Source organism: Electrophorus electricus, chromosome 24, assembly GCF_013358815.1.
Source record: "Electrophorus electricus isolate fEleEle1 chromosome 24, fEleEle1.pri, whole genome shotgun sequence".
Classification (NCBI taxonomy): Eukaryota; Metazoa; Chordata; class Actinopteri; order Gymnotiformes; family Gymnotidae; genus Electrophorus; species Electrophorus electricus.
Window position 1 is genome coordinate 7,978,519 of NC_049558.1, and position 17,300 is coordinate 7,995,818.

Genomic DNA, 17,300 nt, shown 5'->3' on the forward strand with positions numbered 1-17,300 from the left:
ATCTCAGACCATTCCCTAATTTCATTTGAACTACTTATGAGTCACAACATAGTAACCTCACCTCGCTATCATACCAGACGCACGATCATGTCAGCCACTACATTTATTGCGAATCTCCCAGACTTATCATTTGCGACTAGGATACACTCAAACCCCACGGAACTTGATCAAATGAATGCTTAGAATCAGTATTCCACTGCACACTCAATAATGTTGCTCTATTAAAAAAAACTAGTACCTTGGTATAACGATCACAAATTTAAAACAAAACACCTGAAAATAGAATGTAAATGGTGCCACAATAAGCTTGTAGCAATTATTACTGCTCGAACAGCTTCTCTCTCAACACTAATAAAAAATAACACAAATAATCCTAGATTTCTATTTAGTACAATTGCACATCCAACTGACACCAATGCTCAGATTATAACACAGTAGTAATGAGTTCATGAATTTCTTTAATGAGAAAATTAGGCACATTAGAGATAACATTCAGAGTATTAACTTGACATCTGATCACCAAGTAGCTGCCTGAACAACCAAGCCAAAAACGAAAAAAAAGTGAGCTGTCAAACTACAGGCTGATCTCAAAGCTTCCATTTATTTCCAAGATCCTAGAAAAAGCTGTAGATCAGCGGTCAAGCTCATACCTGAATCATAACCAAATACATGGAGTCCTTCAGTCAGGGTTTAGGCCTAATCATAGTACAGAGACAGCACTGATTAAAGTAGTTAATGACCTGTTGTTGGCTTCTCATCAGGGTTGTGTCTCTTTGCTTAAATTGCTTGATCCGAGTGCAGCATTTGTCACTATAGATCACAACATTTTACTAGATAGACTCAAAAATGGTGATGGGATTAGGGGATTTCTTGGTTTAAATCGTATCTAGTTACCAATTTGTTAACATAAATGGAGACTTCTCAGCCTACAACAAGGTTAGCTATGGTGTCCCACAAGGATCATTCTAGGGCCTTTGCCTTTTTTCTTTATATATGCTACCTCTAGGTGACATTACACGTAAACACTGTGCTAGTTTCCATTGCTATGATGATGATGATGCTTAGCTTTATGTCTTAGCCAAACCAGAGAACATACATCATCTTAGTATTATTGAGGAATGCATAAAGGATGTCAGAGGCTTGAATGTTGAGGAATTTTCTCTCACTTAATCCTGACAAAACAGAAGTGCTTCTATTAGGCCCACAGACAGCGAGGTCCTCACTCTTTAATTACTCCATGAACCACAATGGTCTCCCAATCAGATCTTCTCTAACAGTTAAAGATCTTGCAGTTATTATGGATTCCAGTGTCTTGTTTGAAGCTCATGTAAACAATATTTCTAGGACCATCTTTCTCCACTTTAGGAACATTTCAAGATTAGGAACATGTTCTTCTTACATGACACAGAAAAGCCAGTCCATGCATTTACCACTTCCAGATTGGACGACTGCAATGCCTTACAATCTGGCCGTACCATTAAGTGCCTAAACGAGCTCCAGCTAGTTCAAAATGCAGCAGGCAGAGTTCTTACTAAAACTAGAAAATTTGATCACATCACTCCTATCTTAGCTACTTTACATTGGCTCCCAGTAAAATTTTGTATTGATTATTAAATGCTTCTAATGACTTACAAAGCACTAAATGGGCTTGCCGCACAGTACCTTAGAGAACTCCTAGTGCATTATGTCCCACCATATCTGCTTAGATCAAAAGGTGCAGGCTTTTTACTAAGACCAAGAATAAGAAAATCTACCGCAGGGGGCAGAGCATTTTCCTGCTCCCACACTATGGAATAACCTTCCTCTAAATGTTCGAGGCTGACACACAGTCTCAGTATTTAAGGCTAGGCTGAAAACCTCTGTGCAGTCAGGGATGTTATCAACTCCTTCCTATCTTAGGTAAAGGTGTAGATCTGGGGGTCCGTGGGCATTGAGAGTTCTGGTAAACTGGGATGTTATGATGCTGTCACTTCACCTCTATTTTGTCACTTAAGTTTGTTGCCTGGGAGCGGCGGAGTGCTGATGTTCCAGGGTGTCCTCACGCCTGTTGTTCCTTCTGGCTCCTTTTAGCCGTGCTTCCATACCTAGATCTGCTAGAGTCCATCCTTGCACATCATAGTTCCCTAATTTACACACTTCATACCTGGACATGCCTAATAATCTGGTCTCTTTTTCTTCCGAGGTACACCTACCCCGATGTCATGATGTTACTGAGCTCCAACCCGTCTCAACTGCTATGGCTGCTCCCACCACCCCCTGCTGTAGCCCACCACACCTCCACACCAGCCAACTCCTTCTCCATTGCCCTTGATAGACGTTCTCTTGCGTAGGTTTTGGGCACACGTAGACCATCAGGACAAGACTAGGACCTCTAGATAACCGGACAAAACATTAATTGCTTATTTTTTCATTTTATTATTATTTATTTATTTTTCTTTTAGAATTGTTACTACTGTGGTGATCGTTCTCAGCCAGAGGAGGATGGCCCCCCCTTTGAGTCTTGGTTCCTCTCAAGGTTTCTTCCTCATGCTCTAGGGAGTTTTTCCTTGCCACTGTCACCCTTGGCTTGCTCACTGGAGACTTGGACTTGGACATTTGTAAAACTGCTTTGTGACAACATCTGTTGCAAAAAGCACTATATAAATAAATTTGATTTGATTTGATTTTTCACACACACACACACACACACACACACACATACACGCAGAGTCACATGCACAAACACACCTTCCATACAGTACTGTGGCAGCTGACGTGATTCCTAAACACACATCCTGATCCAAAAAGATCGTGATCTCCAGTGGACATCATCTAGCGCAACCGCATCCTCATTCCTACAAATCAGCTCTTTAATTATCCCAGCCTGTCCTTCTCCCTAACCGCCCGCCCACCTCCTCCGTCTCGTTAGCCCATCATTATTATAGTCAAATTGTTGTCATGTCGCCAGTGTAAACAGGAACCACAGGCCCACCAGGGAGAAGCAAGCATTCGGAGGGCTGAGAGTCAGGACAAAAATAAACAAAAGTAAACACACTCCTCACAAAAAACAGCGAGAGAGAGCAAGAGGGTACAATTAAGAGATCTCAACAGTGGAAAAATCCCACGTCACCTAGGCTTGCTTGTTTACAGCGTGGCCTTGTCATATTTCCCATACTCCGGCTACAGCTGGCCTGCCAGGGGTTTTACGTGCTGTGTAAACACAGGTACGGGGGCTGAATTTGTGGTGGTCCTGGAACAGCAACCAACTTTCGCTTTGTGATGCCATGCTATTGGATTTAAACGATTCATATTTCAAAGCTTTACTGACTGGTATTTGGTATATAGTTTTCTAAACCTTCTTAACACCACAAGAGGAATTTAAAGTGTGACAAAATATGTTAGTTTTCAGGCATAAATCCTTGAAATCACATTTAGAAATCTCTTATCTCCTGTACACGTGAATACACGTTGTACAAGACATGTAGAACGTCCATGGCCTAAACGACTTGAATAGCTGAATTCTGTGTACTTCATGTGGAGTGATCTACTCCACTGTCATGATCTGGTCTTTAATGCACCATTGATTCATATCGAATATCTTTGACCTTGTGCAGACGGTGCAGACAGTGATTCACTCCACACACAGACCATCTACCATCTATACTTGCTCCTACAGTATCATTACACGTCTGAATAAGCCCCTGGACACAACACACACACACACACACACACACACACACACACACACACACACACACACACACACGTGACGTTGATGAGACTGTAAGCTTAAGTGCTAGAGGGGTTATGGGAATTAGCGTCCCTCTCGGGTGGCTTGTCCTGTCCTACACCCATCAGAGGCCCCACCGACAGAACCTCCACCCCACCCAACCCCTCCCCATTACAGTAGGAAACGGGGCCTTTTTTTCTTTTGACTGTGACAGAGACGTTCCTTCCTCCCTCAGACTAGCGGCTCCCCCTTTGGCCCCCTTTCTCTCCCTCCGTCCCTGTCTGTCTGTCTTTCTTTCTTTCTTTATCTCCCTCTGTCCTCGTCTGTGTCTTTCTTTGTCTCTGTCTGTCCCTGTCTGCTACTCATATAAGATCCGGTCATTTTCAATACTGTGACACTGAAATTATGTTTTTTTTGTTGGTTTTTCTTTGTGTGCGAGTGTGTGTGTGTGTGTGTGTGTGTGTGTGTGCGTGCGTGCCTGCGCATGGGCGTGTGAAAGAGAGAGAAAATGGAGAGACTCCTTACAATAGAGGGTGAGCCAGCTGTCTCTCAAATAACCAGAGTTTCTTTCCTGGGTTTTAAGGTTGGAGAAAAGGGTGTACCATGACCTAGACTTACACACACACACACACACCCACGAGCAGGAGCACAGACAACAATCATGGGTCTATCTTTGCTTTCAGGAAATGCCATTTGAGAAAAACACCATAAAAAAAAAAAACAAGTTGTTGAGGGAAAGAGTGCAGATAGCAGCTCCATGAAAGCGTGAACTCACTTCGCCCCAGTGCCTCGGGCGACACTGGCCGTGGTCAGAAGATGCTTACTGCTCACTGAATTGTTTGCAGATCCACTTTAGAAGCATTGAACTCATGTCGTAGAATGATGGGGGGGGGGGGGGCACTATTCAACTGCAGCACAAGTTGACACAAATAGAGGAGATGAATGCCTTAGTCACCAGGGCACTGAGTCAGCCTGGACAAACAGCGGATGCAGCCAGCCACTGGCCTGGAGTGGGTGCTGGCTTTGAGATCATAAGATGTTGAAGAAACTGATCCTGGGCCTGCTAAATGTTTATTTTTAAAAGAGACTCATAAACAGGGCTTATTTTACACAGTTTATGACAAATACAGCTGTGGAGAACCATCACGTGTGTTTTGTACATGTTTCAGCAAGTTATGAACATCCAAAACACTTAAGTCATTAGAAGATCAACTAAGTACAGCTTGGCGCGGATGGTGTTGAAAGAAATATAGCCGAAGGACTTTTATTATGCATTGTGCAAATATTCACCAAGTTCTATCCGGCACTATTATCCTGGTCAAGACAAAAAGTGCTCTTACTGTGGACACAATAGGTCAGACATGCCCTACCCAACCCTTCTAAAAAGATATACCTCCCGCTGCCTCAATACCTTTACTCACTCGATAGACGTCAGTAGCCCAACTACCAAAACGCATCTTTGCGATTTCCTTAGGGAGGGGGTTTCGTCCACGTAGAGGAGTAAGGCTAAGGTAGAAAGCTTGGAGTGTGAGTATCCTGAGAGAAAGCTACTCCTGCGGCACAGGGCGTGTTCAAATGTATGGATGCCTCTCCACTACTCATGCTTTCAGTCCCCTCGCTCTTAAACGGAATCGCTCAAACACACGGCCCCGGGTCTGTTCTCCATTTGGGTGGGACGGTCTTGTGTGGAGGAACACGGCGGAACAGTCGAAATGAACTACGCGTCACGGGATGGAAGAAGTGTGCCTGGGCCAAACAAAGGAAACAGGTGACTCTGCTCCAGACATACGTACGGTATTGGCAACGAAAGGGGCCGGGCTTACGGATCCGTGAGGGCCGAGGTTGCAGACTGAGCAAGGGTTAGACTGATCTAAGGTCAGAGTCATCCTGAGCTAGCGTTTAGGGTTTAGGTTAGCATGGGCTAGGGTTAGGGTCTAGGGTCAGGGCTAGTGTGAGCTAGGTCGGAAGTCCTGCTCAGCAGCCCGAGAGTCCTACTAGCTCTGCTGTCGACGGTGTGGCATCGGGTGTCTTTGCTTTCTTGGACTCCCTGGAAGGCCCCCCGGCACTTTGATCTGCGCCACTGGCATTAAGACGTGCCAGGCTGCTTTGTCCACCCTCACTCAGGTGGGGCCGGGCGGCTCTCCAAAGCAGCTCTTTGTTCAGCCTGGCCAATGGAGGGTACCGAGAGCCAGGGTTGCGAAAAAGGTGCCGAGGGTCGCCAACATCCCCCCCCGGGGGGGCCACGCCCTTCCGGCACTGGGATGATCCCTATCGCTGCAGACCGCAATGCCGGCCAGACGTCTCGTATGACCAAGAAAACACAGCAATTGGAGACTCAAGTCATGACAGTGCAGAGTCTCAGAAGAAGAAGCCTCACTGTTTAGATCGTGAACACTATAAATAAACACACAGATCTCTTAAGCTCTGCGTTTCCCCCTCATCCATTCACATTCGAGCAGATCGTCTTCTCAGTGTAACTCCACCATTTGGCAGGAAGAGATGCTACCTTGTTTCTAATCAGTCACCTTCATCTGTCTAAACTATCTGGGGCCCCATTTCGCACCTACACAACACCACTAAAATCTGTCTAAAGAGTTAGGTGAACTCACAGTACTTCGGTGAATGATAGTGTGTTCTTATTTCCTGCTAGCTACTGTTTTCACCATTGTCCAATCATATCTGCAAAGAAACTATTTTTTAAAAATAGAACGACATATTGCCGGTGTTTGCCGCAAAGTAACTGACGCAGAGAATCTGCGATCTAACCAGACAGAATGCAGAGAGCATGTGAAGAACTGCAGATGAACAGTGGAAAATGGTCGATACACACGCAACAACCTCTAGGGCAACTGTTACAATTGAGAGAAGACAGCTGAGAAAAACAGTTTTATTGGACTCTGGCCATCCCTGTGCTAAACCAGATGAACATCTGATGGCATGTTTCACCCAAATCCTGGCAAAACAGCAGTCTGGTCAATAATCCAGATTAAGACATTAGGCTATAACCAAGGGGAAATCCATAGTAACAAGACTGACATGGCATCCAATGGAAGAGGGATTAGATCTTTCCCAGAGATTACCAAGAGCTCTTCACCCAATCCATGCCTCCGTCAGGACACTCGGTACAAAACCATCACACAAAAACAAAGAGCGCGTTCTTACGCTTTTAGTGAAACTGGCATCGAACTTCGGTGGAAAAGGATTTCTAACTGAGGTGAAAAACGCGTCCGACGAAGAGAGGCCGGCTGAGCTGTTCACCAGATGCGTTTATCTGGGTAAGAAAGCATGCTGCATGCGCTTCTTGCCCAACATGCCGCAGAGTCCCACAGACTCGCCATGCCAAACCAGAGCGGCCAACCCCGAACCCGTCAATGAGCCTTTCGCAGGAACAGCGCGGGGAGCGGCTGCCTCAGAGACGGAGAGAGAGAGAGAGAGGTAGAGAGGTAGACAGAAAGATGGAGACAGCCAGACCTAGCTATTCGGTTAACTGAGAAACCCAAGGCCTTTATTTGCTGGGCGGCAACGCTGTTTGGATGGTTGTTGGGTGATATTACTACAGAGCAGTAAAACGTAAATACAAAGGTTCCTTACCTTGCTTTCACATTTCTTATGAGTGGCTGTTTTGCAGACTGGAGATAAAACAGAGAACAACATAAAACAGATTCAGCAAGATAAAGATCAAAGCTACTTAATGCGAAATTTCCTTCGGAGCAAGGTTTCGGCGAGTCATGGTTTCACAAGCTACTTATTTCCAATACAGTGGAACATCAGCTAGGACTGTATCGGTTTACTTGTGGGCTAAGCGTCAATCGAGCCATCCTGGTAGGTGGAGCCGGGGGGAGGGTCTCACCTCGGCAGAAGGATCCCAGGCTCTCTATGCTCTGCTTACACACCACACACTGACGCCTCTTCTTGAAGGTCTTCTCCTTAAAGGCATGGGGCTCGCCCTTCGCCTGCAGAACAGAAAGCCATCAGAGGTTACTCCATCCCTCCTGTTGGAGTCCTCGCCAGGTCTCGTCTTCTCAGTCAGAGACGTCGCCACGTCTCGTTTTCAGTCAGGACCTCCTGCGCAGGACTCTTAAGGCCCTCTCTGTGTGCTGAGTGTCTCATCCTTCAAAGTCAAGCAGGAGGACAAAGCATCACTTGCGTAACACTTAATCTCACCTCGACACACCTTGTCTTAAAGACATTTTGTTGTTTACGGGAAGCCAGAGGGCTCATATGCAGCTGATCCACTCCAGTGATCTCTGCAGCCTGCCTTACACCCGCCCACCCGCCCACACACACACACACACACACACACACACACACACACGGACACATGCATGCATGCACGTACACCTTACGGTTTAAGATCGGATCTGATCGTGGACGACGTGCTTGCTTCTGCGCGCACGCCCACTGCTCCAGGTGTCCAAGAGCATGGCGGGCATTGCGTAGCATTCGACACCTAAGCCGGGAGGGGAATGCCAGTTTGTGTGGGGGTGTGTATGCTTTTCCATCATCATACGGTAGCAGCCTGAGGCCCGAGGGAGCCCGATCCCGCTCGCGTCTCAGTGGCAGGCTCTGTTTAGACAGCTGGCCAGAGATGTAGCGCCCATCAGTGCCACACAGCTCTCCACGGAAGACTCTCTGAGCGGGCACCACCTGACTCTCTGCCCACCTCCCGATCCTCACCTCCTCCAGATAAGTGGAACTCAAACTTTAACTCAGTAACCAAAAAGAGAAGCTTTTACAATTTGGAGTTTTCCTGTCTCACACTCATCATGTTTCCCCAGGGACACTGGGTAACGCACATACACACATTTGCTTGTATATCAAGACATGAAGTTTTTATACACACACACACACACACACACACACACACACACACACACACACACACACACACACACACACACATATATATATATATATATATACGATTTTTTTTTCTCTTCATGTGTATTATTAGCAAATACCTTTGCAATCCAACAATTTTCTAACTCCAGTTCATATTCAAATGTACAAAACCCAAATCCCACCCAACCGCCGCCTTACTCAGAAGACCCAGAGGAAACTGGGCAGAGGAGCCTGAAGCGCACGGCGATAACGTGCGTAAGAGAGCACGCGGGAGGAGAAGATGGTCACGAGCGAAGTCGTTCGTGCGCGAAGCGACCAGCACTTTAAAAACACCCGTGGAGTCGGCACGGGTTCAGATTTAGCGCGGGAAGCAGCCTCCCAACATCCCCCGTCCCAGTAGGCTCCCAACACCCCCTGTGCTGCGGCTGCTTGTTTAGTGTGGATGGAAGCGTGCGTGCTGATGTCCTGCTTGCTGACAGAGGGATGGGCCTGCAGAAGGACAGAAGGAAATCTGATACCAAGCAGGGAGATTTAAATTCAAAGGCTTTTGCCACACAAGGTAAGAAACTGGAAGCTGACTAAAGGCTGTAATAGACGAAATGAAACAAATGTTATGACTTTGTCCTTAAAAATGCGCTTTTATCGAATTTGCAAAAAATAAGGCGAGAGAGCTGCAGAGAGCTTTTGGCCTTTAACGCATCTGAGAGTACTTCCCATTCTTCAGATTCGAGCCTCTCGCGCGCCGACACAGACCGGAGAAGGAGCGGGCAGGGATGGTTCTCGTAATTGCAGAACACGGAAAGCACATGGGAATGCAGGTTTTTTCCAAACTGCTGCTACGGTCCCCGAGGCCTTCAAAGCCGCGACACGCAGTTACAGAATATCCCACGACAACAATCAGCTGCTCAGCTGTTCGTCCCCCACTCCACCCCCAGCATGAATAAACGGCTCCAGATTGACATATTACGCCGTGAGATTAAGATTATATGTACGGTTTGGGCAGAGGGCCAGAGAGAGGGGAGGACCAGAACGGCTCTCCCAGACGACACCGGCACTCTGGCACTTCTAACCCAGCCATCTTAAAACCCTCACTCGTATTTTCATTTTACTTCACCCATCCTTTTATATAATATTTTTCTTCACATTGCCTAAGAGGGTACTTATGTCTCCCAAATTATTTCTAAACCAACTTCTACGATCACAAACGAGTTTATACAGTGTACAAAAGCTATGTTTATTTCAACATCGCAATGGTTCAGCCCTTGTTTTCTTGATGGATGGCATTCCTTGTCTTAAATGAATGCAAGAACAGTTGGGGAGATAAAGTGTGGGCAGAGTATGTATAAAGAAAGGGCAAATAAAACCTCTCCTACCTTTTCAATCTGATAGTCCACGAGGGTCAGTGCCCCAAACGGAAAAACGATTTACACCCAAACACTTCGCCGCAACGGAAAAGCTAGATACCTGTATTAGACAACCCGCCCTCGCCCCCACCACCAGGTTCTGAGTCTGGAGTACCCTCCACTGTGGACGCCCCTGGAGAGCAGGCGAGGGCCAGGGCGGGCAGAAAACAGTCCGCCAGGGCATGCCCGCTGCCCGTGTGACAAGGAGGGCCTGTTCGCTTAATTTCAACCAGCCAGAGGCTCCGTGGACGACAAAAAGACAACCTTTGAGAGCGAGGACCCGCCCTTTCCTCACACCACTCCAGGGCCCAGGCCCAAATCAAAGAACAGAGGAGGAATTGAAGAGAGAAGTGGATAATACACACACACACACACACACACACACACACACACGATGGACAGACAGACATACATGCACTTGGGGGAGGAGATGGCGCACGTGCAGAATGGAAGCGCACGCGTGATTCTCCTGTAAGGACCGCGCCCCTCGGCTGCGCCTGGCCTCCGTCGACCTGTCGTCTCCGGCGGTGACGAGCACTCATCCAGAGCAGGCGCAGCAGAAAACTTCGTGCGGTCACCAGCGGCAGTAGCGAGGCAGCTCCGCAGCGCAATAGGACGGAAGGACGAGGACACACGTGTCCTTCAAGCGACCTCGACTGGCTCGGCGACCGAAGCCGCGGGACAGAACCCGAGGCTCGCATCCCACGAGCATCCGTTTGCCCTGTGCTGGTGCATTTGAGGATCGGTTTACAGCTGCTGGGGACTAATCTGCTGGGGGAGGTGTGATCTGATGCCTCAAGAATGCTTGTGGGTTTGAGGTCGATGCCATGATCCCAGAAACCCTACTGTTTTCCTAGTGGCAGTCTTACTACAGTGAGAGTGGGGGGGGGGGGTCTTGTAGGGGGTCTTGCATGCTTGTGGTTTTCAATACGTCGGCCCTTTCATTAGCATGGCTCGCTCGCCGGGGGATATCCAAGTGTGTGCAAGCACGCCCCCTCACAACTCACTGGCACAGTGTGCGTCCAGGGTGGGACAGAGTGAAGGAGGAACTGTTCTGGATATGTGTGTATGAAATTGGCCTGTGTGTGTGTGTGTGTGTGTGTGTGTGTGCGCGCGCGCGCGTGCAGGGTGGGACAGGCAGTCAGGGGAACAGAGACAGCCTGTTCCAGAGATGAGGTCAGCGCGGCGCCATTACGAGCTTCCTGTCCCCTGCTCTCTCCGCGGCCTTCCCGGCGTCCTGCGCGCACACGTTTCCCTGCTGCTGGCTCCTCAGCCACATGCTGAGAGGGAAACATTGGGGTGCGCCGCGCTCGTTTCCTTAGTACGCATCACACCTTTCTAGACTTCCTCACAGAAAATCGTCACGGAAACTGCGGTGCATTTTGAGATGGCTCTGGGCGACTGGTCTTTTGAGGGGAAACCTTATATGGACTCACTTGTCAGGACACTACAAAGCTCCCCTCCTGGATGTGGAGAAATCTCTGTTGCTTTACCTGTGCCCGCTTCAGCCTCTATCTCTCCGCCCTTCTGCCTTGTTCGTTCTCTCTCTCTCTCTCTCTCTCTCTCTCTCTCTATGGCACAAATGTGTGTTGGTCCAATTATTTAGTATTTTTATTAATCTGGCACAAAATCCCTCTAATATGCTAAAAAATCTGTGTGATTTTAACCAACCCCCCCCCCCCCCCCCAACCATAAAACAATATTTCTCAGCCAACAGAAAATGAGAGCCTTCAGTGTTTATGAGCTGTAATGCTGATTAAAGTTTGAAGCACCGGACGAAATGAAACGCGGCTGCAGCAGCCCTACAAGACTATTAATAACCAACATCCGTTACCTTGGCTGGCTCACCAGGAATTAACGCCACTGGTCCATCAGCTGCGTGTCTGCACAGGAGCTCTGTGCATGGCTCGCACACGTCGGCCAGTAGCGGCAGGCTGTTATCGAGGAAGAACTCCAAACAGCACAATGTTATCAGCTTACTAAATATAACACTTTGGCTTTCCTCAAAACACCAAGATGGACTGGAAACCTCGAGACTATGGGATGTGTACTGGAGGAAACGTAGACAGACAAAGTACTGAAAATACACACACGCACGCAGGTTCGTGCCCATGTGCTTGTGTGGTTAAGTAAGATCTAGCTTTGCAAGCGGCCTAATGATTTAAAAACATAATAGATACATACATGAATTACAGAATTTTTTATTCTTTTTAAAACTACAGTTCCAAAGCACTGCATGAGTGCTGGTGCATGAAGGCTAGCTTGGTTCGATGAAACACAGGCATTTCCTTTGAATAACCATCAATTATGGAATGGAGTTATTTGTTATGCAGTCGCTGTACTTGTTTTATATGACAGTAATTTTCACTTGTCCGTTTATACTCGAGCACTGCACCCAGTCATCAGTTGCTACCATCATTGTACTGCAGCTACTCTACAAGCTCAGAACTCTTTCAGTGTGTGCATTTCTCTTGGGTAAACAGCTGTTTTCTCTAGCCAGCGTTATTCACAGCGTTTACAGTTTAAGGGATTTGTGTGTGTGTGTGCGCCCGCACATACACGCAGCTGGATATGAGCTGAGATAGTTCAGGCAAACCCATCAGAGAGCATCGTGAGCTTTGTGGAGTCCAAGACACACAGTCAGGTCCCACCAAGCAAGTGGGTGAGAGAGACAGCCCGACACAAGGGAGCGTCTATCGAATACCAAATATCAAAGTCATAATGCGCGGCATGTTTCTGTAGTCACTCCGAAACACATCGCAGCACCATTCTGGGCGCTCCGCAGGGCAGGCAGGCCCACAGCGGGTCCTAGCCCAGTCGCTCAAGCGCCGACTCTTATCTGCTGTTTACCTTGCCATTAGCTGGCTCCCAGCACGCTCACAAGGAGATGCAAATATGTCGTACCGTGCCAGCACTGGGTCTTATCAGGCGCTCAGCGCACAGCCTGGCTGCATCACGCAACAGCTGCAACCCTCGCTGGGATCGCCGGCCAAGCGCAGGGAGCTCCACGGCGACGCGCCGGGGCAACGCAGTCTTACAGACTTTTTTGGTTTGAGCAACACTCCGCACATCGTTACGACCGGCAGTCCGAGACGGGCCAAAACGCCCCAGACCCTGCACGACATCCGGCCTGCTTTGAATGGGTCGTTAGGAGAACGGGCCGAAGCATGTCAGGAACTCCTTCAGTTCGCCTTCTCCCTTTAGATGAAGGAGTAACACTCAATGACGTAGCTGGCGGAGGAGTTAGCGCACAGCAAACAGCTCTGCGTCCCCTGCTAATTATGAGAGGGTACCCAATCGTTCAGCCAAGTTTTTTTCTGCCTTATTTTATCTGTCTATTTTATTAACCATGGGAGGCCTTCACCCAAATCTGGTAGCTGTGTCGGTGTGCGGCGACTAGATGTTGTACTGCCAAACAATCCACCAAGTTCTTGCGCTTTTAGCTCCCAAGATTGAACTCTACAGCAGGAGATGTGTATATAAACCTTTTACACCCCTTTCAGTTTGTTGCCTTCTTTTTTTTCTATCACCAACTGCAGAAAAAAAGTGCCCAGCCATATTCTTAATAAAGCAAGAAAAAGTCACTGAATGATAGCAATTTCACAGCCTTTTCTTGTTGGATCACACTAGAGTCTTAAAATCCTCAACTACACACACCGAACAGGTCACACCACCAGGGATTTGCCTTTGATGCCCCCTACCTTTTAGAGCGTCTCCACTCAGGCGTTTAATAATTTGTGGCGCAGTAACTATTAGTAACCGATTTATCGCGGGCAGAAGGAAGGGGGGGGGGGGGGGGGGGCCTTCGCCACAAGTCATATGATTGCTTCCCCCCCCCCGCCACATACGTAAGCTCCAAACTATGGCAAAAGTTAGAAATGCTACATTGCGTACTCTCACCGTTGCCCCGGCACGCAATTTACTATAAACACTTTACATGACTACGGGGATGTTTCGAATTAAGGACCGTCGGGTTTCATTACGCCGGGGATTAAAAAAAACGCACAGCTCGTTCCGAGGAGTTTCCATTTATTATGTACGCGGGGCAAATCATCAACCAAACCGCGTGCCGAATTTACGGAGGAAGACCCCCCCGTCGGGTCATATTACGCCATCTCTGGCGTAACCGTTTCTCTTTTTGCCACGAACCACGCCAGAGAACATGAACAACGCGGCCAGGACGACAGAGACGCATCTGCGCCAGGCGTCGACACCCCGGACAAAGTTGGTAGCGGTGGCCTCTCGTGTTACAGACTTAAACCTAAAGCAACAGAGCTGCGAGTGGCGCAAGGTGGGTTGCGTTGCTTTCTTGTACAGCTGTGGAAGGTCCACGTTTGATCGTTCGGGTAGCCTTCTAAAACAGACGCGCAAACGAGGTGGCGCGCAACGGCAAACGCGCAACTCCGTCAATATGACCCTGTAATAAACGGCACAGCGGCGGTCGTGTAGCAAGTGCAGACTACATAATGCACACTTTAAAATGTTACGAGAGAAAAATAGATGCTGTTTTTTTTTAACCAGAATATGAAACTTTGGAAGACGGACTCAGACATAAAAATCAAAGTTTTACACTGAACCTTTTTAAAATTCAAGCCGTACCTTACTCATGTTTCTCCAGGGAACTCCACCTAACATACAGGTATGTCGATTTCTCGTTTTAATACATTTCGTACATTCCCCGTTAGAGTGGAACAGGTTTTCCGACTGCTGCTATTGCGATGTTTTCCTTACTTTCTCACAACTCTGTGGTCGTGGGAGGAGTCACGAAAGAAAAGGTATTACTGGAAGCGCACGTTTTGATTGGCTACTTCATGGAGAAGGGGGTCTAGAACGGATTCCTGATTGGCTAGAATGCAAAATGGGACGTGCCCGTTTCGTTGCCTATCAATGTGAGGTTCTATCCCAGCGCAAGTGTGGAAGAGATACTAATAAAATTGATGATAAAAAAAAAAAAACCCACGTACACCCTCCCCCACACACACACAAACAAAACAAGCCCAAGGTTCCCAAAACCAGACAGGGTACGTGAACAATAATATCCCTCATGCAATAACATGACTATTGAAAATGAGAACATGCATATACAATCAGATTGTTAATAGTTAGCATTCAATTAGGTACGACGTGACTTGCTATAAATTTAACACCGAAATTTGGGTGATGAATGCAATATTTATGGGTTTGGGGTTTATGGAATTGATGGTATGAAACATCATTACATACCGACTAATACCAAGTCTCTTAGCGCACTAACGGTACGAGTGCGACATCAAGTGGTGGAAGATGTCATCGCACCTTTTTACCGCACGGCAGTGTGCGCGCCCTCATCCTACACTCAAAACAGAGTCTGGAAAGATTGTGTCGTGCACTGTTTAAGAAGCCTTGGCCGAATGATGAATACCATCACTTAGACTCCCCCCCTCCAAAAAAAGACCATCAATCTCCTTAAAAATCAAAAATATTTAGCACCATTTCACTGCGAGTTATACTGTGTATGACTATGTATGTGACGAATAAACCAAACTAGAACTTGAACTCTCAATCTCTCCCAAGTATCCCAATCACAAGGGTACAAAGGTACAGAACCCAGCTCAAAAATATCAAAACACAAATGTGCCACAAGTCTTTTTCTTCTGGTGAACCAGAATATACTGAGTTCCAATTTCTTTTCTGTATTTGTGTAAAGTAGCATAGCATGTGGAAATAATTACACCACTCATATCTGTGCTGAATCCTCTGATAACTGGTATACATGATGCTAACTTACATGCGCATGCTATATAAATAAAATTATCAGATCACAGACCTTATAGGTCCATGTTTGGCCGGCAGGTAAGGACAAGTTAAAGAAACCTAAAATCTAAAGTTAAGCATGACCAATTGTGTGTTTTCAACTTCCCTTCCAATTTAGCAGCAATAAAAGACACCTGTAGTGTTGGGAGAGAGGGAGGCCGCATTTCTTGGTGAGAACAACGAGGGAATGGGAAAATGTTACACGGATAGAATCTCTCAGGCGTAAGCAACACAAAAATAGAGCCGGGCTTCCTACCTCTCCACTGCTACGGTGTGTTTTTACCAGGCGATCCACTCTAGGGACCAAAGAGAGGAAAAAGTAGGATGGGCCGATTGGGTGGGGGCAGAGAGAGAGAAAAAGAGAGAATTTGCTAGGAATGGGAGAGGAGGGTAAAATCAGCTTCGAGAGAGAGAGAGAGAGAGAGAGAGAGAGAGAGAGAGAGAGAGAGCGCTGGGATCAGGGAGAGTAAATATGAGCTCAGCCCCGGCGTGCCAGGAATGAAACACGTCCCCATCACTCTCCGTCAGTCCCGCAGCCACGTGGATATGAATTTACACCGTTTACAGAACCCCAGGGAGGGGTGAGAGCGAGAAAAAAGGCGGCTTTGTGTATCAGAGGGGCCTAAGGAGACCCCGCGCTGACTGCTCGCCTTTCTAGCAGACTTGTTCTCGCTTTCCCGCACTTCTATCCCTCAGTAAGGTGTAGGCCCTTGGGGGGGGGGGGAGAGAGAACAGACCCTCACATACAGGTAGGGACCCTGAACTAGATGCAGCAGTTTGGGAATCGGCCCCTGAACGGCGTCCCTGACTGTACCGTTTGTACCGTGTTTCAAAGGACGTGTGTGTGACACTAAAAATTGTTCCGTGCGGGAAAACAGGAAGCCAGGGCCGTGCGCGCGCACCTAAAGTTAGCTCAGAGCATAGAACGTCTTAATGTATCGCTCCCTTAGTAGTGAGCGGTTGTGGGTTGGGTTGGGGTTGAATTTGGGAAAGAAAAGTACCTAATTTTGACTAAAATTAAGCAACTGAAATGAAAAGGACGCAACTAAGGACATATATGGGGCGTGGAGGTGTAATCGTGTGTAACACTTTAATGGCCTGAAAAGTACAGGTGATATAAGGCTGAAAGAGGAAACAAACAAACCAAAAAAAAAGAGAGAGAGAGAGAGAGACAGGAACATTTAGACAGAGGAAATGAAGAGGGGAGAAGGGAGGGCAGGAATGATTGGGTAAAAGAAAAGCCAAGGGCTGATCAACTGCAGCTGTTCACGGGGGAGGGAGGGGTAACGGAAGGCTGTGGGGGGGAAAGCGGGTACTGCACAGGAGAAAGACAGAGAGAGCAAACCACAAACGCTACGGCTCAAGAGGGCAATGGACAGGAAGGGTCAAATGCTGAAGCATATCCCTCTCTTTCCTGACAGCGATGTGCGGCTCTCCTCTGGGGGGATGTAAGGGTGGGCTACGAGCGGGGGGGGGGGGGGGGGGGATATATCTGTTTTCGTGACCTGGGCAGGCTCAGAGCTGCAGCTACACTGGGAAACTAAAACACAGGA

At 47.6% G+C, this 17,300-nt stretch overlaps 1 protein-coding gene across 5 annotated transcripts in view; it reads right to left on the reverse strand.

Moving 5' to 3' along the window:
* tns2a (tensin 2a) overlaps nucleotides 1–17,300 on the reverse strand; it is a 37,383-nt gene that overhangs the window by 17,402 nt on the left and 2,681 nt on the right. For 4 of the 5 annotated variants that reach the window (XM_027017936.2, XM_027017935.2, XM_027017937.2 and 1 more), the window contains exons 2-3: nucleotides 7,560–7,662; nucleotides 7,301–7,338 (exon numbers count right to left, since the gene is read on the reverse strand). In XM_027017936.2, coding sequence (XP_026873737.2) covers nucleotides 7,301–7,338; nucleotides 7,560–7,662 — 141 coding nt within the window. Of the gene's footprint in view, nucleotides 1–7,300; nucleotides 7,339–7,559; nucleotides 7,663–14,553; nucleotides 14,712–17,300 lie in introns of those variants that run through there. The other variant, XM_027017938.2, reaches the window with a different exon arrangement.